Source organism: Phasianus colchicus, chromosome 7, assembly GCF_987193195.1.
Source record: "Phasianus colchicus chromosome 7, bPhaCol1.hap1.1, whole genome shotgun sequence".
NCBI lineage: Eukaryota > Metazoa > Chordata > Aves > Galliformes > Phasianidae > Phasianus > Phasianus colchicus.
Genome location: NC_143442.1, coordinates 15,478,042 through 15,503,902, shown reverse-complemented (window position 1 = coordinate 15,503,902; position 25,861 = coordinate 15,478,042). Strand labels below are relative to the sequence as shown.

Below are 25,861 nucleotides of genomic sequence, written 5' to 3'. Positions count from 1 at the left end.
CACATCCATTTCTGTTCAACATGTGCACATCTACTTCTGATATATAACCTAGGCATGTGAGAAGTAGTTCTAAACCAAGGAGAACATACTGCTTACTTTGTCCTATAACTGGGGACATTTCCCAAGCAGCTGACTGTTAAGCATCTTGGAAGCACTTCCACTGAAATACTGAGGGTACTTCTGTTTTCTTCTTTTACTCTTTGCTTTATACAGAGGTTATGATAAACTTTATGCCAGCAACCTCTCTTGTTATTGCATGCTGAACTTCGTTTGATCTAATGGATGATTTTTTTCCTCCTTTGCAGATTTTTCAGAGGATAAATCCATTCCTTGCTCTTTGCAGGGGGAAAACGAATGTATTACCACTTTTCTTCTGGCTGTGGATGAACAGGGCAAGACAGTCATTCACAGCATAAAGCAAAAAGGTAAGCAGTTGTGTTACCTTTTCTACATGACATCTAATTTGAAAACACAGATGGGAGAGACAACCAGTTCCAGCAACACAAGAAGCTGAGCTTTTTTAAACAGCACTGCACCTCCTTGTGTTTGCAGCTCTGCTCTGCTCAGGCAAAAATACCTCCTTTAATGCTACTACAGTAAAATAAATGCTTGGTCTGCCTTGGAAAATGGGCAGAATGTTCCACTGGATTAATCAGACTTTGCTGAACTCTGCACCCAGGCTCTCTCAATGGCACGAAACAAGCCACTTCACCTCTCCTCAAGTTTCCTACCAATAAACCCTTTATCACCCTCAGATCTGCAAGAGTTTGTTAACTTTTCTAAAGTCCTGTGCAGATGATGATAACAAATGTCCCTTGATTATATGAGAAAATGATAACACATTTTGAAATAATATACATTTTACAGACTGGCAAACACTCAGAAGACAGTATCTGACTGCATCACCAACCTTTGTATTTTATCTTTGTAATTTATCTTTGTAATTATCTTTAATGCTGTATTATTCAATTTTGAATGTGATACCTATATGACAGATATTCAATAGATAATACATCCTATTTTTTTTCTTTTCTTTCTTTATTTTTTTTACTATTATTTCACTACTTTTACTATTTCAGTAAAGCTCCTGATCTTGTGGGACAGGAGAGAACACAGGCATCGCTTTTCAGCTGCCAAACAATTTGGTTTCCAGGCAATAAAATGCATTTTTTTTCTGACACACCCAGTGTCTCAGTGCCAAATATTGATTATATTTTATGGAAAGCCATGCAGATTTGTAACTTAGTTTAGTACAAATGGCATATAATTTGTTAACCCTGTGTGTAGCTTTTCTCTAGCATACATGTGATAATGATGGTGATTTCATTGCACAAAATACTGCTTCTATAATCTGGTTTTATATTGCTTATGATTGAAGAAAAAAAATTTATAACAAACATTTAAATTAAAGAAACACATTTGTTTGTAAACTATACTTCTAATGCGTAAGGGTAAGCTACTGAAAGATTTTCTCTTTATTAAATCCATTCACTACTTTCTTTTTACTTTTAGTTTAGCTCTCTCTTTGCCCCTTGTCATCTGTGGTACTTCTTAGAAGCCTAACTCAGGTGTCTTTGTTTGAAATCATGCTTTCTGTTTAAAATATTTACCTATTTAGTACTTCATTTGGCTCCCATTCTAACACAGCTTATCAAATTCACGTCGCCCATAGTGAAGTACTTTACCCCTTCAGCTGTGTGAACACAACTCCCTCCAGCCTCCCTCTGCATCACTGAAGAAATGGACGGTCTTCCTATATGCTATTTTAATTGAATCAAACATCATCTTCTGTTGAAGCAAAAGCTTTTTTTTTTTTTTTTTTTTTTTTTTTTTTTTTTTTAATCTTTGCAATGATGTATAATAAAAAAAAATGGAAAACTTGAAATGTGAAATTCCATCAAATTGAAGAACTGAACTTGTCACTCTGGCAGTGTTACAGGACAAACTTCTTTTTCCCTACTGTTACTTTGACACTGAATTTCTAGAAGATTGTCACAGATGAACTAAGCATTTCAGATGCAGTAGAACCATGTGCTCCTGAACATGGGAGTTCAAGGCTTCTGCTCAGCTGCTGTGAGATTCAACAGAATTTGGTGAAGTTCAGTACTTTTTGCTTTTCAGCAAATCTAATGTTTTTCCTCCTTGTTTTCTTAACAGAAATGCGGTTTCCTCCTTTTTTGCAGTATCACTGGTACCTTTACACTGATATGTATATACCTAGGACTGTTTCCTCTACATCAGTCTGAATATGAGTCAGTTGAAGTAAAACTTCAGTTGTATGTTTTAAAATTCATGATTTTGTCAAAATAGTCCTATTTTTTAGAATTATGATGACATACATTTGAAAATAATGTTCTAACTTCCCTCCTCAAAATCTGAGTCTGTGTTCAGACATGACAGCTGCCAAAATAGCAGTGCAAGTAGTCAGCGAGAAATTTTTTTTACATTTCAAGGCAATATTTTTCAGCTTATCAAGCTGATAAGAGTAAAATAATATGGACTTGAAGGAAAAGGCATGCTCAGCTTCCAGCAAATGAGAACAGAATACTTCTTGGCTGTCTTTAATTGCCTGAAACTTATTGATTGGATATCCATACTCATAATTGTTTGTCTTTCCACAGATTGCCCAGAGCTTCCAAATATTCCAATGATAATGCTGGGTGTCACCCTTGCTATCCTTCTGATTGGCATTGTGTTACTTTGTATATGGAAATTGATGGTGTCAGTTCAAGACCGAAAAGAAGTGGCCAAGTTTGAAGCAGAAAAATCAAAAGTTAAATGGCAAACGGTAATGTTAAATGCACTAATTTTACACAAGGTTCCTTATTCTTGTTTCATGAGGCACAAATGCCCTTAAAAAGTCTGAGTCTTGGTTGTGTTCTTTTAAACAGATAGATTTTACTGGTAGATTTTCATTACTTTTAATTCAGGGATGAAAAATATCCAGATTTCAATCTCCTGGTTTAATTTCTTCCACATGTAACTTGAGTAGATAACATTTTATTAGGTTTTTTTTTGTTTTTTTTTTTTGTTTTTGTTTTTGTTTTTTTTTAATTAGTACCTCACTTCTGATTAATCTGAGCATAGTTGCTCACTGTCTATGCAACTGTCAGAAGCATACTCCTCAGATGCAAAGCCTGCTGTACAAAAGAGAGGTTACCAGTGCCCTCTGTAGCAGCTTACACAGCAGTATACTCTGTCCAAAATGTATATAAAAGGACAGAATGTTCTACCCTTAGCTTCTATCTATAGCTTGCATAGGTCTAATGCAAGCTGATACCACGTTCCTTTTTCCTATTTCCCCTTTGTCCTTTGCTTTCTTGTTCTTCTGTAATACTTCTACAGCTTTTCAGCCTTTCTGAAGAAAAAAAAATGGTGTTGAGTAAGCATTTCTGATGGGTACCAGGAGGATATGCAATATGCTACAGTTTACTTAGTTGCACTCCTCTACAAAACCCAAGGATTGCAACATTTCTGCAAGAAGGGACACTGCCTGCCTTTCAGTTTCTGTGACAAGAAAAATTAGTTTGTTACAGGCAAGGCCTCTTGAGAATGTTTTCCTAATCCTTCAGGAGGGTCACACATGGTAAGAGGAAAGGGAAGGCTACAGTAGATAGAAATATTTTATTTTCTGACACAAAAGGAAATGATACAAAGGGAATGGTGAGAAGCCAGTACAAGGAGCCCAGGTAGGACTTGTCCTTCTCCCAGTAGTTGGCATGGCTCACACAAGAAGGTCGTGACAAGTTGTGCCTCCCATCTCACAGCTGTTTTCTCAGTGTTTGTGTATTCTTTGTGTTTTTAGAAAGGTTCGGTTACGTTTAATACGCAAAAATCAGATCTAATTGGTAAGGCGTTGTGTGTGTGCATTACTTTAATCTGGGAAGCAGTCTAGGGCCTTCCTGCCCATATGCTGACTTGCACTGCCTCAGGCTGGGCTCATTTTTAGTGGCTTGGAATATCAGAACGCCAATAAAGTCTATACAGAAATGATGAAAAGTACAAAATAACTTCTGTACAAAGAAAGACCAGAACACTTTGCAATGCGGAAGTAACAGTGGGAGGAGGATGTGATACTATAAAATTATGACTGGGGTATTGAATATAGGATGTTTTTCCACTGCACCAAAATGGTAAGACAGGAAACAAAGGACATTGTTGTACAGTGCCTTCTTGAGGTCACACAATTTATTTCCAAAGTATTTCATATGATAAAACTTAGGATAGATACAAAACAGAGAAACCTGTAGAAGAAAGGCACCCTCTCTGCTCTAGCAAAATTAAAGGTCATGGTTTGCAGCAACACAAGCTTGCAGCCAAAGACAGTTAAACTCTGAATGATTTGCTTTTCTTTTTTTTCCTTTTTTTTTTTTTTTTTTTTTAGGAAACAAACCCACTGTACAGAGGTTCAACAAGCACTTTCAAAAATGTAACTTACAAGAACCAAGAAAAGCAAAAAGGGACCATGGCTGCAGATTTCTCTTAGCACTTTGAACCCTACAAACTTAGTTTTACTGTCAGAAAATCTAAAAACACTAATTTTTGACTCTTCTCCGTTGATTATGTGCTCTTTGTTTGCACACTGCAGTAGTATAATCATTCTGTTAGATAAAATATATCTTGTGGTGAGAGAACTATAGATAATAATAGTAGCAAAAGTTAATAGAAACATATTTTTTAAAAACTTTATATTAAACCACCTTCATTTCAGAAAAATGGTATCACCTAATATTTTTAATTAGCTCATTAATACTGAGCTGTATATGACTTTGTTCATCCACTGAATCTTATATGTTTGTGTTTAGGAATGTATTTATACCAGTCTGTTTGGTGGGCTGGCTTACATTTAACAAGGTAAATTTTTCATAAATGCTGCTTAAACTAAGGAGGTCAATGGTTTCTCATATTGACTCTGTAACTTAACAGGTTTTCATCGGAAACGAGTGATGTGTGTTATGGCATAACTTCCATGTACCTAAGGTATATGGAAATACTTCTCTCCAGCTCTTCCTTCTTCTCCCACTTCCCTCTTTCCTTGACCTTGAATTGGTTGCTGTTTGATGTGGTTTAAGAATCAAACCCCTAAGATTATCTCAGGGAAAGCTAAATCAAGCCCTAGTTCACTCACATAATTGCTTTCTGTCCAGGTATGAAAGACTATTCCCCTCTTTCCTTTAAATTTCAGTAGAGAGGATCAAGAGCAAAAGAGAAATATTTACAAATAAGAGACCGCAATAGAGAAATTTTAGATCAGAGGATTTTGACCATTCACATCCTGTTTAGGTATTCAGAATAAACTTCTCATGCCAGACCATTACATGAACTCCTGCATGAGCTCTTTACATGCATGGAAAGCTGATGCACAAAGGCTTAGTATCACAAAGATAGTAGTTTTTTTGTTGAGAAACCCTAAACTGAGAGGTTTCAATGCCCACCAGCCAAACCATGTACTGATGTGTGAAATAATATACATTCAACTCTTTGGGGCATTTTTTTTTTCAAACTAAGCAATAAATAGATCAGTGAATTCCACCTGCTATTAATTTTCATGCCACTACTGAGGATTTTTAAATCTCACTTTTAACTTAGTATTAATGACTCACCATAACTTCTTAAATTGTAATGCTGGTGTCTTGACATTAAGAAAAGAAGCCTCAACAACGTCAGCTAACCCAATGGATTAAAAAGCTATAGTTCTGGGCTATTTTAGACTAACAATAGTGTAGTTTACTTTTCAATATCACTTTCTTTTTATGCTCTGGAATAGATGGTCAAAATGCATGTACTTAGAAGAGAAGACTTAGAAAACAAAGATACACTGGCACAGTCACAGACGGTAAGGTACATTCCCTGTGGTAAATTATGCATTTGATCTAAAAACTTGTTGTCCATTTTGTAATGAATATTTACAAAGTCTGTGCAACTTCAGTCTCTGTATCATCTACAACCACTGGATGTGAGACTGATGCTATCATGCCTGTTTTAGGGCCTGATCCAAAGCCTATTGGAGTCAGTGGCTACAGATGAGAATCTAGTTTCAGTGAAACTATTAGTTTTGGTTTACAATGATTGTTTTGTTTAAACAAACCAGTTAATACTGTCTATTAGTGGATTAGAACCTATGGTATATATTTCTGTGCGAAGAGAAATAAACAGTATCTGATGCCTTTGGGAAGAAGGTGCTCTGATGAGCACGTAAGAAATACAAAATGATTGCAGTGTGAAGGGAATGATGGCTGTCATTAACCTGGAACAGATTAATTACAGATTATATCTTTATTCATCAGTACTCTTGTGTAGCGCAAAATGAAAATGTACATAGACAAATTTTCCTTGTTTTCTCCTTATTACCTCTGTTTCCCCTTGCTTTCTCCTGTTTCCAACCACTAAACTGCCAAAGATGTCAGTGCAAGTTGCTAAATCCTGCTTCCCTGGTACACAGATAAACCCCTCGAGGCAAAGCTGGCCACTGGGCTGTCTCAGGTTCCACTTGGGCAAGGATTGCCCAGAGGAGTAGGGAAATCCAGATTTAGCCCACGTGAATAATCTGTTACTCTTCTGTTTTTCAAGTAAAGACATTGAATGTCAATATTTTTCTGAAAGAAACTGACCTAGTTTTGTTGTTGTTGTTGTTTTCGGTTTTTTACTTTTTAAAGTTTAACAAAATCTTCACAGTTTATTGAATATCTTTTAAATTCTGTTTCTGATAAAGCTCATTTTGCAGCTCAGTGTGAGTGTTGAAAGCTCTTCTTCTGTAGGTCACCCATTTCAACACTGAACTACTTTTCCATATTCAAACATTGTTATCGAAGTAGTGTTCACATTTCACATGAAATGTTTGTTGGTCTGCATTCTGTGTTTCTATAGGAGATTTCATTTCTCTAAACTCTGCAGTCTGTTCCCATCACTTACGTCTTCTGATTGTCAGTAAAAATCCAATTTGGGAGGGAGACAATATTTACACTCCAGTTAAACCTCCTAGCAATCTCTCTGCAAATTATCAGAGATGTACAGAAATCGGGCAGCATCTTCTGCAGTTTTCCTGCTGTGACCAAGAGTACTACAAATGTGCTGTGCCACCTTCAAAGCTGTCAGGAAGAAAATAACTACAATTAGAAGAGAGTGAATAGAATAGTTTGGTGAGAAACCCCTCTGCTATTGAGGGATGAACCAAGCTTTTAACAGCATTAATTTAGATCATAAATTTTTACAAAAAAACAAACAAACAAACAAACAAACAAAAAAACTAGATCTCAAGACCATAATTGGCATTCACTGTAGAAATATAGTGGTGTTCATGTCTTTTTATTAATTATATTACTTTCATCTTGTATAAAAGTTCACTTTTCTTTTTTTCCTTTTTAACTCCACCAAATAAATTATGAGTGGGTTGGTGTGTGGTGAATGGGATGAAAATGTCTTTCTGCTGTTTTTACAAATACTGTTTTGACCTGGGGCTGGACCTTGAGAGTGGCCAAAACATTTTTAATAGGAATTTTATTAACTGAAGAGTTAAACTAAATAATAACAACAATAATAATAATAATAATAATCATTAGCAATTTTATGGTATTTGTGTGTCTTTTACATCATGTAGAATGATATTTTCAGTAATGTGCATTGAATTGATGATTTTTTATTTGATTTGTATGTTAACCTGTATTGTATGTGCCCAGACTGCATTTAACCTGGGTCTATAATTACAGCCAGTGGGTAATGAGCCTGGGATACAAGAGTGAGGTGTTAGCATGTGGTACACTTTGTGTTGCTCACCGTTATGCAGAAGTCCAGGTTTCTTTTGCAGTGGCCATAAGGAAGTTACTGTCTGACAAAATGTAACACACACAATCTGAAAGTAAAAAGGAGATAATTCTTATCTTGTTCTGTTTGCAAGAAACAGGTAAATACCTCAATTTTCTGTAAAAGAAGGATTATTGAACCTTCAATAAAGATTACAAAATTGAATGCATATTTTAATATGCTTTTTTATTCTTTTTTCATTTTCCATTTCAGCACGTGTTTGTTTGTCTGTTTTTTCTTCACATGATTTGATTAAACTCAGCAGATTTCTCATGTTTTGGCATGTAGTAGCTAATTTTATAAATCCTCCTCCACCTTTCTTGAGATGCTATGTGAGAAAGAAGATGTCTGGATATTCTTTTACTTGTGATTCTTTCACTTTCAGGAAGCCAGTTAATGGGTGAATCATGTAAGCAACGCATTTCTGAAAGTCCAATTGATAACATATGGCATTCTTTACATACAGTGACGCCTAAAGCACACAACTTGTTTAAAGCTGAAGATACATTAATTTTTTAAGTGTAATAACAGTAGTATCTTTGGAACCACATAGCAAAGTGAATAATTTCTGTTCTGTATGAATATTACCTCTCCTTTTCTTCCCTTTTTTTTTTTTTTTTTTTTTTTTAAATCTCTAATGAAGAGTGATTTATTTTGATGTCTGCTGGTTTCCTGCTCTGGGTGAAGGGCATTCCTCTGTATCCTTGATAGAGCTGTATTTTAAAGCCTATTGTATTCTACAGACACACATTAAGATCATGTTCTTTTGAATTTCAGAGTACATTGTATCTATTGATATCGATACAATTGCATAATGTATACTTGTGGGATGTAATTTAGAAGGCATCATACCCTGAAGGCTTGTATACATTTTTATTTTGTTTGGTTCCTAAGAATGGTTCATGCTTTGAAACTTTTCTTCTGTTTTCACTGAGGTACTTATCAGCTAACACTGACAGCCACAAAAGCACAATAATTACACACTGGAAAGCTAAATGACAAAGCTTTGGCTTTTAGAAGATGCTGGTAGAACTTTGTTTCTTTGTTTCTAATTCAGGCACTTTGTTCTGCCTATCACTATGTAAACAGCAGAGAGGACCAAAAGCTGATTTTCACTGTAACTTCTTCCTGCTCCTATTACTCACACTGCAGCGTAGCCTTCTTTTTTAATTGTAATATAAAATTGTTTCAAGACATTCTTGTATTTAGATAGATAAAGTTCTCAAGTTATTCTATATTTTTTAAAATGCTGTTTTTCCATAGGCCAACTATACTCAACAGTGGCTTTTTCATTACTGCTTCCACATTTAGATGAGGTAGGAGTATAAATAAAAGCAAGTTCCTTATGTATGAAGAAACAGGAAATTTCTATTCAGTGTTCAGCAGTTGGATGTTAACTGTGTTTGGAAAACTTCAGGCTTCAAAATTCTAGTTGCTGTTGGTCCTCTTAGGTGAGAGGTTAAGACTTACTTCCTCCAAAAGTAAATTAAAAATCAAACCTATAATATAATTACCATGTAACTCTCAATGGCTTCTATTTTAGGTTATGGTTGATTTGAAAAAAGATAGATGTAAAAAACAAACAAAAGCAACTCAAGCCAAACAGAAGAAAATAAATAAATAAAATCCCCACACTGTTACAAGTGCAAGAGAAATGAATACTGAGAATATATCAAATGAGGAAAAATAACTGTTCAAATTAAGGATCCTCAAAAAATAGATCATCGTGTTGGTTTTACCAAGCCCTATGCCCACCGTGATCTTTTATTACTGCTACACAGAATAGCTCAGCTGGAAATACCCAGAGCAGTGCAACTGCAGCTGCACTAGTAGGAATTTACTAGTTTAGTAAGAACAGAACAGTTCCTGGATGATACAGATTTTTTATTTTATTTATTTACTATTTTATTTTATATTTTGTCAAGAAGGAAAACCTGAAGAATGAAGAAAAAGAAAAGAGGAAGTAAAGCTGCTCAGAATAAGCAAGTTGCTAATTTATCATTTATGCAAATATATTTGGTCTAGGTTGAAAAATCCCTCTGTGCTGATGCTCCCATAGCAGCCCTGGTTTTGCCCAGTGGCACCTCTGCCTTCATAGGCAGGAAAGTAAATCTGCTGTGTGTTCTGGAGTCCATGAGCCTGTTTGAAGCTCTGGATTCAAAGTGGTCACCAAATACTCCTGAAGAAACTGAGACAGGCCAGAGGGGCCAAATTCTCAAAACCTGCTTGCTAATGAGCTTCTCTCCTAAAATCTGAGCTCCTCTGAAAGCTGCTGCTCTCAGAGGCCAATTGCAGCAGCTGAGGGCTGGCAGCCTCCCACCTTCTGAAGGCAGGATGCCTTTTACACGGGGAGCAAGCCCTTCTGCCCTCGAGCTGCTTTGAGTTGCTCAGCTCCTTCTCACACACCACTCAAGCCCAGTGGTTGGTTTCCAGCCCCGCACCAAGACTGAGGTGGGCATGGAGGGACCCAGGCTATGTCAGGTGCGGGTGTCCCAGCAGGGAGTGTTTGTGTTTACACATCGATGTATATGTTTCTATACCAATTTGCCTGCTGTGAATGCAGAACCACGCAGAAACCAGCCTATGCTGATGACAGCTGAGTTGTGAGCAGGTTCCAGTAAAGCCATCTTCAGCCCCGAGCTTCTGCTTTCGCCTTTCCCCCACTGCTCATAGCTTCTATAAGACTGAACCTCTCCTCAAATAGGGGATTCCCGAGAGTGTTCCACTCAAGGACAGCTAGGTAGAAAATGGAACTAGGAAATTACTTTTCCCCACGTCAAAAATGCCTTGAGTTGACAAGCTGGCCAAGCTGAAACCAAGCCTGAGTAAAGTTTGCATCCGTGGAGATGTGCTGCAGCAGAGCGGCACGTTGATGAAGGCGAACTGCGCTCTCAGCGGTTTCCCTCCCCAGTGTCCTGGTGCCACATGGCTCCCTCTAGGATAAGTGAACCGGAGCGCGGGGAGCGAAAGCTTTGACAGCCTACAAGAGGGACACGCGCGGCTCTGCTCGTGTGCGACCCGGTTCTCCCGGCCGTCCCTCCCCCCCCCCGAGCGACCCGAGGCGGCAGTGCCCCGCGGCCCCTCCGCGCACCCCCGCCCCGCACCTCTCCCGCCTTCCGCGGGGTGGGATCGCTGCTCTGCCCTCCCCGGGGCAGGGCTCTGCGGGGCCGGTCGCCCGGCGTGGAGTGGAGCGGCTGGGCGCCGCGCCGCACCGGGCCGAGCCGAGTCGTGCCGTGCCGTGCCGTGCCAAGCTGCGGCGATGCTGGGCGCGCTGCTCCTGGCGTGCTGCCTGCTGCTGGGCGGCCGCAGCCTGCCGCGGGGCGACGCCGCCCTCGGCCGAGACGAGCTGCCCTCCCTTCGGAGTGAGTGACGGCCAAGGGGCGACGCTTCGGGAGGGGCGGCCGCTTCTCCGGCCCGCGGCCGTGCGTGGGGTGCTCGTCCCTGCTGCGGGGTGGGGGCGGCCGGGCTTTCCGCGTGGGGTCCTACGGGTCTAGCCGCGGGGGTTCGGCAGGGAGAGGGGCCGAGGGAGCCCCGGAGCCGTGCCGCGCCGTGCCGTGCCGCGCCGCCCGGTGCTCGGCGGCGGTGCCGCTGCTCGTTGTTTTCCCGGCAGCTGGTCCAGAAGCTCACGCGGTTACGTTTTCCGCCTCCCAATAAATTTCCGTTGTTTTCCTTATTGCCACACCAACAATTTTCTCTGCTTTTTGGGGTGGAAGGATGTGGGAGGTGAGGAGGAAGGAAGCGGAGATAACTTGTTCTCCTAGCTGTATTATGTATTCGTGATAGTAAACACAAGTACCCAGAACTTAGAGGTGCGTGCTCAGCTCCCAGCTCAGTGCTCACAGATTCTGGCACTCAGCACTTGTTTGCTGTCACCTGGTCTTCGTATGGATTGTAGGAGGAAGGCGTTTTCAAAGGCATATGTCATGTGCTGAAGTGCAGGATTCTCTCCTTGGGACATCTGGGGGTTGCAACCTCACCTCCTGATCCCTGGCCACAGGGTTGCTCCAGTTGTCTCCTTGCCGTATTTCAGTTGGTTTTTTTGTGAGGTCTTTATAAAACTTATCTTCTGCCAGCAGCCGCTGCAGCTCTTGAGAATCTTGCCGATAAGGGCATGCAGATGTTTTCTTGAGGGTTCTCTAATTGTCATAGAGTCATAGAATGCTTTCAGTTGTAAGGCACCTCAATGAACATTCACTTCCAACTACCCCTGCCATGGGCTGGTTGCCACCCACCAGATCAGGCTGCCCAGGGCCACATCCAGCCTGGCCTTGAGTGCTTCCAGGGATGGGGCATCTGCAGCTTCCTGGTGCCGCCTGCACCAGTGCCTCGCCACCCTCTGCGTAAAGAATTCCCTCCTAACATCTAACCTAAATCATCATTCTTTTTGTCCCCCTCCCCCTTTGTTCTATCACCATATGATCATTGAAAAAGTTGGTCTCCCTCTGTTCAAAAGCTCCCCTCAGTACTGGAAGACTGCAGTGAGTTTTCCCCAGAGTCTTCACTTCTCCAGACTGAACAAGCCCAACTCCCTCAGCCTTTCTTCATAGGAGGAGGCACTCCAGCCTTCTGATCATCTTCATGGCCCTCCTCTGGACCATCCCTGAGCAGATCTGTGTTTCTTAACCTGGGGGCCCCAGGCCTGGCTGCAGTATCACAGAGAGCAGAGCAGAGAGGGACAATTACCTCCCTTGCCCTGCTGCCACCCCTCTGTTGAGGCAGCCCAGGCTTCTCTTGGCCTTCAGAGCTGTGAGAGCACATTGTTGGCTCTTGTACAGCTTTTTGTCCACCAGGACCCCCAAGTCCTTCTCTGCAGGTCTGCTCTCAATGAGTTGTTCTGCCAGTCTGTGCACATATCTGGGATTGCCCAGACTCCAGTGCAACACCCTGTACTTAGCCTTGCTGAACCTCATTAGGTTCACATAAGTACACTTTTCAAGCTTGTCCAAGTCCTTCTGGATGACATCCCTTCCTTCTGTTGTATCAACTGCACCACTCAGCTTGGTGTCATCAGCAAACTTACTCAGGATGTAGCTGATCTCAATGTCCATACAATTGGTAAAGAAGTTAAGAGCACTGGTCCCAAAATAGACCCCTAGTGGGCACCACTTGTCAGTGGCCTCCACCTGTACATAGAGTTGTTGACCACAGCTCTCTGGCTGCAGCTGTCCAGACAGTTCCTTACGCACTAAGTAGGCTAACCTTCAAATCTACCCCTCTCCAATTTAGAGATTAGGATGTGGTGTGGAACCATGTCAAAGGCCTTACAGAAATATGAATAAATGACATCAGCTGATTTTCTTTTGTCATCTGATGCTGTCGCTCCATTATAGGAGGCCAGCAGATTGGTTAGGTACAATCTTGTTGAAGCCACGCTAGTTGTCTTGGATCACTTGTGTTGTAGGCTCTTCACCTCTGGATTGTTTGTTGCTGTTTTTCCTCACACACTCAGGATGCTGTTACATGGGAATTTGTATAAGAGCTTTTTTTGTATGTGAATTCCAGTATCATGATGAGTTAACCTCATTAATCAGTGTTTACTGGTGTTAACGACTTCCACTTTTCTAGCAAATTAACTGTAATTTTCTTGGTTGGTGAAAATGAGGCTGCTGTAGGAACCTATCACAAAAAACAGTAGCCCTCTCTGATATTATTTTCTGTTTGTGGATAGAGGTTGTGTCACCTGTGTGACCTGTGGAAGATTGGGTTGGACAAGAAGTATGAAGCACAAGCTGTACAATGCCACCGAAAACGCAAAAGCAAAGGCCCACCTTGGGTATCTGCCACAGTGTCACAGATACCAGTGACAGCTGGCAGAATGACCTCTCCTCTCTGTATATCTGAGTGCTCACGGGCTCTGTGCAGAATCTGCAACCAAACACCGTGCTGTAACCTATATCCTGCTTGTTGCATGCACTGTATGCTGGTGAGCTCTCTTCTGTCTGTCATACAGCACTGTCCTGCTGCTGGCTGAGGCCTTTCTTTTGGTGAGCTGCACCCAAACTATAGGGGCTGAAAACAGGCAGAGCATCTGGCTGGGCTTCTTCTTCTCAGGCTCCAGATGTGGAATATCTTTTGTTGTTATTACTGCTTCAGGACATGAGGAGTAGTAAATTACAGCAGATTGAAAGCACACATGGTAGAAATAATTACTGCAAAATTTCATGGCAAAATGGAAATGCTACTCAGATTTTCAAGGCATAATCTCCTGAAGCATAAAATCTCTCCTGTAATGGGAGAGGAACTCCATGGGTTAACTGTCATTGGATTTCAGTACAAACCAAATCGCTGAGCTGTTACAGAGTTGTATTTTGCTGATTTCCAGTTCCTCAGTTCTTCTCCTTTTCAGTCTATATGCTCAGCTAGGCATTTCTTCAGAAGACCTTAAATAGCTGACTCTTCACATGCTTACAACATGATGTCACAGAGTTCAGTGAGTTTCTATTTGATTCCAAGAAAGCTGAGATGTCAGGCTAACCCTGCATGTGTGCTGTGGTCCCAAGCGGTCATGTGCAGATGAACAGCATGCACGGGCTGTTGTGATTGAGATAAATCCTGCCTTTTCTATATCACATTTACAACGCAGTGTATGTTTTATGCCCCTGTTGTTGCAAACAGTGAGGAATTAGTACAGCAATTTCCCCTTAAATTTTTTAACCTTTACCTTAATTGGAATCTCAAGTCCACCACAGAGAACTATTTTGCAGCTCACAGCATAACTTGCCATGATACTTAAACCTGTTCTGCATTACTGACTATTTCTTGGCAAATTGCATTTTAATTCCTCAAACCATGTATTTTTGGATGAACAACTTGAGATATATTGTCCAAACCTCACACATGTGATCTGGCAAATGGTCCACATGTTTGTAAATGGCAGTAAATTTAGATCAGTATTGTTATGTTTTGAAGTGTCAGTTATTCTGGCAGATATTTTCTGCTTTCTTCATAAATAACAAAAGGATCTTCCAGTACTATTTGATCATCTGCAGCATTCTACAGACTGAGATGTTGTTGCTATTTTTTTTTTTCCCCTGTACAGATAAAGGGATATTTATTATCCAAAGTTCAGACACCAACTTGTGCATCAAAGTGGACACAGCTGGCCTGGTTCTGGAAGACTGCAGTCAGCTCTCCAAAAACATGCTGTGGAAATGGGTATCCAATCGTCGTCTTTTCAACATAGGCAGAAGTACCTGTCTAGGACTGAACATCAGTAGACCAGAACAGCCATTGACTATGCTTGAATGTGATTCAAATCAGTACTCATTATGGTGGAATTGTGATGGCAGAGCGCTGGTTGGTGTATCAGAGTACAAATTAGCTGTTGAGAACAGCAAACGTATTGTAGCAAAAAAACAATCTAATTATCAGTGGATCCAGTACATGTCCTATGATGAAGACCTTTGTGAACATCCTTTCCAAGGTAAAAATAAAATATTATCATAAATTATATATATAAAAAAAAAAAATCATAAATGTGTATGGGAAAATTTTCAGAAGTAATTCTGAAGGAACACCAGGTTAATATGCAATATTGAAATGAATTGAATTGAATTGAATTGGAGTTAATTTTTCCCCTCTTCTATGACATGGTTCCTCCTGACCCTCCCCAAAGCACTCATGCCTTTGCAAACCAGGAAACACCTATTTCAAATGCTCAAGCTGAACTAAGGATTTTCTGTTCGTTTGCTCTCATTATCAATTAAACCCAAAGAGAGATACAGGGTTTGGAATTCAGATCTCTGATGGTCACCTGCGGTTGCAGTGTGCATTAATCAAAGGTTTGCGACATTCAGCACCTGGACTCTGAACATGTCAAACTCTGCAACAGAAATCAGGCTTGTGATGAATCATCTTGTACAGCTAGTGAAGGCACAGAAGTGTAAGTCAGGATCCAGACCTGCAGACCTTAGCAGTGTTCCAGGAACAAGGACTAAGATAAGCTCATTTTCCATGAACTGCCTCAGACAGGCAGACCCTGACCCCTTCCTCAACTTCTCCTACAGCATTTCTTCAGAAGAATGATCTAATGTTTGCACAGCATGTCTCTGACTGGAGCTGTTGATTCTTACCACTTGAACATGGCTTTGGGATTGTGGAGTTCTGGGTCTCAGTGGTTTCCCCTTCAGGTGCAGCTGGGCTTGGCTGGTGCTCCCTGCCAGGCAGCTCCTTTGGGAGCTGTGATGCCTGAGGAAGCATGGTAGCATCTAACTTCTTCTCTAAAACCTAGCAGAGTCTGTGCTTAAGACCAGATAGAAAACATTTGAAACCATGACGAGCCCTACACATTTGCTATGTACGCTCAGCAAGATGGAAGTAGATCTGATCTAATCCTAGGTCTGCAACATCCAGGAGTTTAGGATCAAAATAAAGGAGAGTCTTGGCAAAGCCTCTCTCGCTTCCATTTCCTGTTTTCTTCCTTCCACTTCAGCACTTACAGATAAGTACAAGGCAGCCTGTTAGTCCACCAGGCTGAGGAGATTCCATGCCTTCAAAACACGATGCATTAACTATGGTGAGAGGACTGGGGCTGACAAATTTTATTTTCTTGCCAGGAAGGAGATAATTTCTTGCAGCTAGCAGAGTGATAGCAGACATAGGTGCAAGCCTCGTTTCTTGTAATCCATTTTCTTTCTATGATCTGTTATATCAGAAGGCTTTGAAGGAGATTTACAATCCATGAACTGCATTTTTCGTGTGTGTGCAGCCAGGCATTAACTCTGGAAACCTCTGGGAAGCTGGGAGCGTGTCCATCCTCTGTAGTCAGAGGACTTCGATCTTTAGTGTATCAACATGGAATCTTTGGCAAACAATTTCGTTCCAAGTGTGGCTGTGGTCCTCTGACCTTTCCTAGAAGCACGTGCTCTGGGGTTAAGGAGATACGGAGGTAATGCTGTTACAGCTTGCAGTTGCACTTGATTCTCTCAATACTCAAAATGCAGTAGGGCGATGTTTAAAATAGTTAATAAGGCATTAACTGAAGTGACAACAAAAGCATGTAAGATTAGTGCTTTAGTTAGATTATTTTTCTCGCTGGTATAAAGATTTATTTTAAACGGTTTATTTAATATTACTTTGTCTTTCAGATTTTCTTTCCCATAGGATGACAGTAAGAATGGAAAAAATGTTAGAAATCTATTTAAATAAGAGGGAGCAGGGGAAATTATACTAGATTGTTTATCTGTCATATACTAGGAAATAAAAAATAAACAGAGCCTGCATCCAAGCACGTCCAGATTATGGTACCTACAGATTTAAATGCAGATTTTATATGATAATTGCTCTGTTGTTTTCTTTGATTGTAGTAAGTTAGGAGAATGTGCCCTGTTTCATGGTAATAAATTTAATCAACATAACATTTCCAAATTCTGCTTACCGAAGTTATGCTGCTTATTATTATACTTGTAATAATGTGGTATCATTTATAAATTCAAATTAGAAAATAACCTAAGATATTTACATTTAATTATTGCTGTTATAAACAGAAATAATGAAATATGGGAAAAAAGAAATTTCTGTGGATGTGTTCTTTTAATCTCTATGTTTCATTTGTTACAGAAACGTATACCTTGCTGGGAAATTCCTTTGGTTTCCCATGCGTTTTTCCATTTAAGTATAACAACAAGTGGTATTATGAATGTACCAGAGATGGAAAGGAATTTGAGTGGTGTGCCACAACAAGTCACTATGAACAAGATGAAAAATGGGGGTTTTGTCCTGGTGCTGGTAAGGCATTGCTTGTTTTCACTTTTATCTTTTTTTTTTTTTTCAAACTCCTGGAGTATTTGTATCTGTTTTAATAAATGTAGGACATGCTTTTTTGTGGATTACAAGGTTACTTCCTTTCTGTGAGGGGGGAATGAATGTCCCTTTTAAAAAAGTAGGAGGAGACTGTAGCAGACTATCATTATTTGCCTTGTTTGGCCTTTGGAGACCCAAGTCCTTGTCCCAAAAGCACAATTCCAGGGGGAAGCAAAAAGATGCCAGGTGCTCACTGCTTTGTCCACTGACTGTGCCCTGCAGCTGAGCTGCATCTCTCTCTAACATCACTATGCAGAGGAAGGATTGCTCCTGCAAAAGGACATTCTGCTCTGGACTTCATCACATCTTTTACCTTCCTATTAATCCATGTACTCTTTGCATACTTATGTTTTGGGTCTAAAACACTTGGAAGCAGATTTTTGAAGATATTTGCTCTATGAAAAATTTTGGATGTATAGTGCTCATGAATGTTAAATATTACACATAGCAGCTTGTAGATTCTTTCATAAATAAGCAAAATATTATCTTCTGTCAATAGAGTGGTTTGGAAAAGCCCTCCCAGCTCAGCCTGTGTCTCAGATCTCTGTTCCAAAGCATGCTGTAAACATCTGGAAATGTGATTTCATAATGGGAATTTCCAGGGAACTTGTATCAGAGGGCATTTTGAGCCCTGCTTACGTTTTGTAATTATAGTAGATTTAATCTCTTGAGTACCAGATAGAAGGAGACTGCTTCATCACAAATAGGGTGAGGCACTCATTGCTTATTGCATGTCAGCTCAAGGAAGCAAGGATCAGCTGGTGTGAATTAAAATGTGGCTCTGCTGGCATCATGGGAGCTGTGAAAATCACCACCAGCTACAGAGCAGCTCCCAAGGAATTGTCAACCACCTGGGCAATGGAGTGGTATTTTATTCAGTTAATGCCCTATTTCTGTACGTACTTTTACAAAGGGATACTGGAGGGGTTGAGTATCATGCTTCTGTTGTGATGCTACTGTCATTAATTAAATAAATTGCTGACAGTGCTATACTTCTTATAGTCTTGTTGTTATTGGTGATGAGCCTGTTTCTTAGCAGAACGTGGCTGTGGCACATTTTGGAAGGAGAACCCAGCCACGCACGTGTGCTACCAGTTCAACCCATCAGCCGTGCTGTCATGGCACGAGGCGCGGGCAGCCTGCCAGGCACAGGGAGGAGACCTGCTCAGCATCACCAGCCCAGAGGAGCAGAGCTACATCAGTGACTTGAGCCGTGAGTAGGCCCCAGGTGCTGCTAGCACAAGGTGTAAGTGCGTGCTTGGTGTGCACAGGTGGGACTGGCTGGCTGTTCTGTTTGGTGGTAGTCTGGAAGTAAATCAACCTTTATGGGGGGAAAAAAAGACAAAGCTGTTTTTATAATCAATTGGAGTTCCATCTTGGATAAGGTCTCTGTGCAGAATGAATCTCAGGCTGGTTCTGGGCAGTCTTCAAATGCTGCTTCAGTGCTGGCAAAGAGGACAAAGTGAAAGAACACTTGAACTGTGTTGCGAAAGGTGGCTTCAGGTTACTTCCCATTATTGCTGGTTTTCAATGGCAGGATATAAGCTGACAGGATGTTTTTAAAATCATTTTGTTAGCTTTTTGATATATATATAGGCTGCAGAGAGAGTGAAAATTGTTTGGTCTGTGTCTGATGGCAAGTTGAGTCAAGTTAGCATTTCTGCAGCTGTTTGAGGCAGATTTAACTTCTAAGGTCAGTAACAGCTTACACAGAATGGGCGGCTTTTGAAGGGATGCAGACCTTTGAGTTTATTCCTCCTCAGGTCTGTGTTGATTAACAAAGTGATAAGACAGAAAGAACAGCATGAGCTTTCTGGAAACCAATGTGAAATTTTGTTCTATTTCTACTATAGCAAGAAGCATATCTATACCTGTAGATATTTAAAGATGGGGAATGTATGGAGAATAATTTTGCCTACTTTGTCTGTCCTAGGACAGTTAAACATCACAGATACTGTGCTGTGGACAGGCCTGAATCAGCTGGAGGAAGGTGCTGGCTGGCAGTGGTCAGATGGAGCACCACTGGTGTTTGTCAACTGGAGAGCAGGTATGGATTTGTCTTAGCTGTGTCATTGTGTGCTGTCTGTAACTGCAGCTTGGGAGTGCTGTTCCTACAGCTACATTTGAAAAGTGTATAACTTTCTGTTGAAATATTTGTTCAGCTCATAAACTAAAGCTTCTTCTAGGGATGGGGCATCCACTGGGATGCATCTGTTCAGTGTTAATGATCTAGGCATTCTGTCACCTGCTTTAAGGGTGTTTTGAGATTCGAGTTGCATATTTAATAAAGATGTTCTACCTTGTTATGAGGAGTTTTAGTTTGCTTACAGTAACATGCAATTAAGGCGAGCTTTGAGACTTGGTTTGCTGCATTTTGAGGTCTGTCCTCGAGCATGTGTAACACTGACACTAAAACTTGTTTCAGCCTCACATGTGACAGCAGCAGCCAACACTTGTGGAAAGATTGCCACATGTGTAAGTGGTGGTTAATGTTAAGTTAAGTTGTCTGTAGCATTAGTTTAACACTGCTGGAAGTTTGAGTGTGCAGGGCTGCTTACACATTCATTCAGTAAGAGTACTGCACTGTTTTTCAGTAATGGACTTTTTGTAATTGCATGCTTCTCAAAAAATGTGTTTGCAGATGTTTCTGAGGACCATTCTAGTGAAAATCATTGTGCAGTGATGAGTTCAAAATTGAAATATGGCTGGAAAAGTTACTTATGTGAATCTGGATTTCCTTTTGTATGCAAGAAATATTTAAATAAGACAGAGCATGAAACACTGGGTAAGTCTTTCAGTTTAATGCATCCGTTCTGTGAATATGGAAAGAGAGCAAGAGGAAGTCACCTGAATATAAAGTCATCAGAAGAGAATGTTAGTTGCAGTAAATGTGTGGGTTTGCTAGTTTAAGTTGAATGCCATTTAATTTAACTGAAGTGATGACAGTTTCTTCTGCTCAAACACAGTCCTGGACAACACCTTGAGAGTTTGGAAACTGACACATCATTTCAATATACATAGCATTTAATAGATTTCTTACATTATCAGATGCTTACAAAATGCTCAGTCTCTTTATATTTCAATACAGCCACAATTTTGAATTTAAAAGTAGCCTTAGAATGGAAAATAAAAATGGAAGCTGAAAGTTAAGCTTAGAATGGACTTAACCAATTGTCTGCAGAGGATAAAATTGCATAAATGCAGCTCTAAATTTGCAGTTATTTTTATGACATGCCATTCTTATACTGAAAAAGAATTGTGCATGTATTTTTAAAATTGTTAATATTAGTGTATAGAATGCCTCAGATTCCCATTCTGTGGGAAACTTAAACAAAGAATTGTGTTTATTAGGATATTAAACACTGTTTTTATAAAACCAGATAGGTTCAACTTTTTCCTGATAAATCAGAAGTTTCCCAGCCTGTTTCAGACAATGAAATGGGACTTACCCACACTCTTCACAGGTATTCTATCTGAAAAATTTCAGCTGGTTTTGGATCAGGCCCAAAGGTAATAAGGAAATGCAACAAGTTTTAAACTGAATAACAGTTCTATTAGTGTGTTTGTACTAGTCTAGCAAACTAAATGGTTGAGTCATAAAATAAGGTGGGAAAAAATTCTGCAGGTGATATTCCATGGAGCATGTGTTTTGCCCTTCTGTTGATGGCTCTGTTTTCAGCATTTGAAGTTAAGAAAATAATTCTGCATGCATTATAAACACAATACAACCTTGCTAATTCTATCTAATATTCTAATATACTCTAACTTTGTATGATTAATTAAAAGATACATGGAAGTATTATGCCACTCGTTGTGATGCTGGCTGGTACCCATACAATCGCAACTGCTACAGACTTCATAAAGAGGGGAAGAGCTGGAATGATGCTTTGATCTCATGCCAAAGTGACAGCAGTGGGCTCATTAGTATATCCTCCATGGCAGATGCAGAGCTGCTCCATAACTTGCTTCAACGCGGTGAGTTTTAGGAGTTAAATTGCGCAGTTTCTTCAAGTGTTTTGCTATGCTCTTCTTTGCAGCCATAGAACATCGTTAGCCTACGTTATGTGACACACCCAAATGTTGTTTACAGAAGGGGGAAGTGTGATATGTGCTCCTTCTAGGAGTCTTAAAAATGTAAAGCTTCACCTTCTCCAATAAAGACAATAAAGTAATGAATAGACATACTGGAACACAGCAAGAAACTGTGTGCTGTCCTTGGTGTTTCAGGAGTACATCACACCCAGGCATCTGTAAGATTGCTGCTTGTACTTTATTTGAGAGTATGGCATTTGCATTGGACCATGCTGGGCAAATGGCAGGCAGCAATTATAGCAAAAGCAAATTTCCCTCATGGAATTGATGTTACCACCCTAATCATGAACCTTCAGCAGTCTGGCTTTTGTCTTTTTCTGTTGTTGACTGCTTCTGTGTGAACTGCTGCAAAGTACTCAATGATTTCCCTTATGCAAGAATTGTGATTAGAAGTAACAACAATTCAGAACATCTTTTGCTTTGCATATTGACCTTGTCTGTGCTGCAAAGTTTGTGTTGTGGCTAATTGTTGGTAGATTCCTCTTTGAAGGGTGCCAGATGTACAAAAGCAGTTGTTGGTCCCTGTTGTCTAAAGAATGCATAATTAGAGTAATTCTTACTGAAATCTGATTAGTAATTTTAATAGTAGCATTGATATTACAGGAATAATGGGCATATTTTCTTCCTCATTAAAATGTATTTTATTATTTTACAGAAAACGTAACTGAAACATGGATTGGATTATATAGTAGTAACATCTCAGATGTTTTTGAGTGGTCAGATGGCATCCCAGTGAAATTTTCCTACTGGCACAGCCAAGAACCTAATACCTTTCAAAGAATAGGACAACTGTGTGTTTCAGCACAAGGACCTGTAAGTTTCCTTTTCTTGTTGAAAGAACACGACAGTCACTTTTATTTCAGTTGATAATAAATTATTTTCTCACTATGCATATTTCTGTAAATCACAACCTATTGTATGACTTTGTCTTTTTATTCCTAATATATTCAAGTTGTGATAAATGTAACATGGCTTTTAGGAACTAGTACACTTAGCAGTGCTGATACACAGAAAAATTAATCATCAATTTTGAGCTTATATTCAATAAAAGCATTACATACATAAAGCTTGCCAAATGGAAGCTAGCCAGTATTAGCAGGTATTTTGATAAAGACAAAGAAATGTAAAATCCAAGAAGCAGTGTGTATTACAGTTTATGACTCATCAGTTCAAGTCTTTAAGACTTCAAATTCATATTCCAAAAAATGGTCAACCGTGTCAATTTCATGTTGCTGTTAGTATTTATAACTTCTGTGAGGTACCCTTCCAACCCAGGCAGTAGTCTAGACCTGCATAAAACTATGAATGTTAACAGTAGTAAGACTAACTCCAAATCAGTTAGGTGATGTAAGACTGGGAGTAATTTTCGGGTAAGCTTAGATTACGTCCTGTCAGTACATAACTCATGGCACTGACAATTTTATTTTCTTAATTTAGTCATAATATTACTTTACTTTTAAAATTTTCAGTACTTATATTTGCTAAGACCTTTCTTAGATTAAGGGGCAATATAATCCAGTTTTTCAATGAAGTAAATTTCACCCAAGTGTAGAAGCTGTATCAGAAAGTTTTTGTTGTCTCTTCAGCAGTGAGTTACAGTGTGTAATTCATGGGAAAGATAAGACGACTACAGTGACCTGGAAAAGTCAGCTCCCATTGGAAGCGCAAAATAAGACTATAGTAAAATTCTGGTTTCAGATGTACTAAACCATATTTGACTAATTTTGCAAATGTAAGCAAACAAAATCATTTAATAGGAAGTAGTGAAAAAGGAGATTCAAGATAAAAAGCTTCAAGCATTGTTTTCAGTACAAGTCCAATACTGATAGAAGCCTAAGAATATTGTACAAACTTTGTAGTTCTTTGAGTAAGGTCTGTTCAGACATAAAGATTAATTTTATAAAATACTGCAGTAGATAGGAAGAAGGTTCATTATGTGATTCTGAAAGGTAAGCATCTGGCATGGTTTTAGTTAATTAAAATGCATTACATCCAATGGAGTGATTTAAGAAGACAACCTCTTTTGTATGATTGTCAGCAGGACTTTTCAAATCAGTGTTGTTAAAAAGAAGTGATCCATATAAGGGCAAATAAAGGAATAGAGCAAGAAAAACTAGTCTGCTACTTGCTTTTATTGAAAAGTTAAAAAGGAAGAGAAGTTGTGCGATCTAATTTATTTGTGTGTATATATGTGTGTGTGTGTGTGTGTGTGTGTGTGTGTGTGTATATATATATATACATATATACGCACACAAACATATGTATATGCAGGAGAATATGAGTATGTATAGAATATAATACTTTTTTTCTTTTCTCTGCCTCCCTCTCCCCGTCCTTTAGGAAGGATACTGGAAAGTTAAAAAATGTGAAGACAAATCTTTCTACGTTTGTAAAAAAGCAGGAGAAATTAACACTGTTTCTTCTGATGCAGAATCGAGTTGTCCAGAGGTAAGAGATTTTGTGGGGTTTTTTTGTTTGTTTTGGAACCTTACTGATAAAATAATATCATATGGGAATTCTTTAAAAGTAGATGGATAATGTATGAATGTAAGTAGGTAGATAATTTAATTTTTTTTTTTGTCTTGAAGATGTGCCTATTTTCCTAGAAAAATCTAATTGCCTTGAAAATATGTAAACAAAAATTTAAGGTAAGATTAAAAGCTTTCCTAAGATGCCTCTCATGGCTCGTTGTGTTGTCAGCAGTTGTGACCCATGTTCCTATTTTTTTCTAGATCAAAAGTGAAAATGCTTTTGTACGCCATCTGTGCAAATAATGGCTGTTATATGATGCCTCAACCCACACATGGTTTTCATACATTTAAAAGGAATGTCAGGGTGAAAGACAATCAGTTTCATTGACATGGAGAATGAACTCTTCCACTCGTACATTAGCATTCCTTTTACTTTCAAACAGAAATGAGAAGGATTACAGCCAACTAAATTAGGGCATTACAATAAGTTTTCAGGCTTCTAGGCTTTGCATTTTGCTGGTACTAGGTAAGATACTAAAGTATGATTTTATTTATCCCGATTCCTTTCCACTGTGTATAAACAACAATTTTGTGTTCTTAGACTTTATTTAAAACTCTGGAGAAGTTTCATTTTTTCTATCAACAGAAATACATCCTATTTGGCTTGTTTATCTTTCTTTACCTTTAGATCTTTTTTCTCAGTTCAGTTGAATTGTAAGAATTTGGAAACTGACCTGTTCGAAGCTGGATGCAGTCTTTCCCCAGAAATACAGTGATCAGGTCCAACATTACTGCTTTTATTCAGGTTAAAATTTCCAAGAATTTAGGATGATTGGTTCATTTGGACCAATATATTTTATTGCTTGAGAATTCTACGTGTTACAAGTGTGAAGAACAATTTGTAGTCCTGACTCTGTGAAAAATGTGCCGAGCATCAGGATTTCCAGCTGTAGTTAGGAGCTGACAGCACTTGAACTTTTAGTACTTCACAGGAGTGAGACTTGAAAGCCATTGGTCTTAAGTAGCTTGGTGTGCTCTGGCAAGCTTCCTATTCAGGATAAATTTCTGCTTGTTGATGTTCCACACCCACTAAAAACATGTGCTGAACCCTCTTGATAGTCCCTTGATTTCTATAAATTTCTTTCTAATGTGAAAAGAGTCATGTTCATTTAATCAAAAGAGGTCAGTTCTAGCCTTACTGACAGTTCTGTTTTATTTCAAATGTTTTGTCTTGACAACTCTCTTTTAACATTCCATTTGTATGCTGTTGTAAGTTATTTGCCTAATTTTCCAGATCAGCTTCAGCTTTTTACTTCATGCAGTTATCCATTTTCTCTCTTTTTTTTTTTTTTCTTGTTTCTCACATTTGATCCTTTGCTTTGTTAGCCTCTTACTGTCATTCATATTTAAGGACTGGTAGACTCAGGCCTCAGGGAGTTGTTTATTTTTATAAAGCTTTATAATCTTATCTTTTATTACTGAGCTTTTATCTCATGTTGATTTTATAACTTGTGCATCACATGAACTAACTCTTAAAATTTTCTGTGGTTCTGCTGAGTGGAGTTTTTACAGTATATTCATATCAAGTTACAGCAGAAACCTACACTTCTGTCTTTCAAAGACAAAAGAGTACTAAGCACTTTCTACCCTTAGCAAGTCAACTATTCTTTTTTCTTAGCTGGCAGGCTATTAGTGCC

General features: G+C 39.2%; 2 protein-coding genes and 1 long non-coding RNA gene across 4 annotated transcripts in view; 2 read left to right on the top strand and 1 right to left on the bottom strand.

The window, feature by feature from the left end:
• Positions 1 to 6,209, top strand: part of ITGB6 (integrin subunit beta 6) — a 45,846-nt gene extending 39,637 nt beyond the window's left edge. Inside the window, exons 16-18 of the mRNA XM_031599571.2 lie at positions 306 to 425; positions 2,622 to 2,788; positions 4,385 to 6,209. Coding sequence (XP_031455431.2) covers positions 306 to 425; positions 2,622 to 2,788; positions 4,385 to 4,486 — 389 coding nt within the window. The 3' untranslated portion in view covers positions 4,487 to 6,209. The remainder of the gene's footprint in view (positions 1 to 305; positions 426 to 2,621; positions 2,789 to 4,384) is intronic.
• A 229-nt stretch (positions 6,210 to 6,438) lies between these two features.
• On the bottom strand, positions 6,439 to 11,031 carry LOC116232934 (uncharacterized). Its single transcript, XR_004167836.2, has 3 exons — positions 10,905 to 11,031; positions 7,774 to 7,849; positions 6,439 to 7,088 (listed from the first exon to the last, which is right to left on the bottom strand). It is a non-coding gene; the product is annotated as an uncharacterized LOC116232934 (long non-coding RNA).
• PLA2R1 (phospholipase A2 receptor 1) overlaps positions 10,961 to 25,861 on the top strand; it is a 47,316-nt gene continuing 32,415 nt past the window's right edge. Inside the window, exons 1-9 of one of the 2 annotated variants that reach the window (XM_031599569.2) lie at positions 10,961 to 11,162; positions 14,840 to 15,223; positions 17,359 to 17,526; positions 18,641 to 18,814; positions 19,535 to 19,648; positions 20,243 to 20,386; positions 21,388 to 21,576; positions 22,349 to 22,506; positions 24,034 to 24,141. In XM_031599569.2, coding sequence (XP_031455429.2) covers positions 11,060 to 11,162; positions 14,840 to 15,223; positions 17,359 to 17,526; positions 18,641 to 18,814; positions 19,535 to 19,648; positions 20,243 to 20,386; positions 21,388 to 21,576; positions 22,349 to 22,506; positions 24,034 to 24,141 — 1,542 coding nt within the window. In that variant the 5' untranslated portion in view covers positions 10,961 to 11,059. Of the gene's footprint in view, positions 11,163 to 14,839; positions 15,224 to 17,358; positions 17,527 to 18,637; positions 18,815 to 19,534; positions 19,649 to 20,242; positions 20,387 to 21,387; positions 21,577 to 22,348; positions 22,507 to 24,033; positions 24,142 to 25,861 lie in introns of both variants that reach the window. The other variant, XM_090143845.1, reaches the window with a different exon arrangement.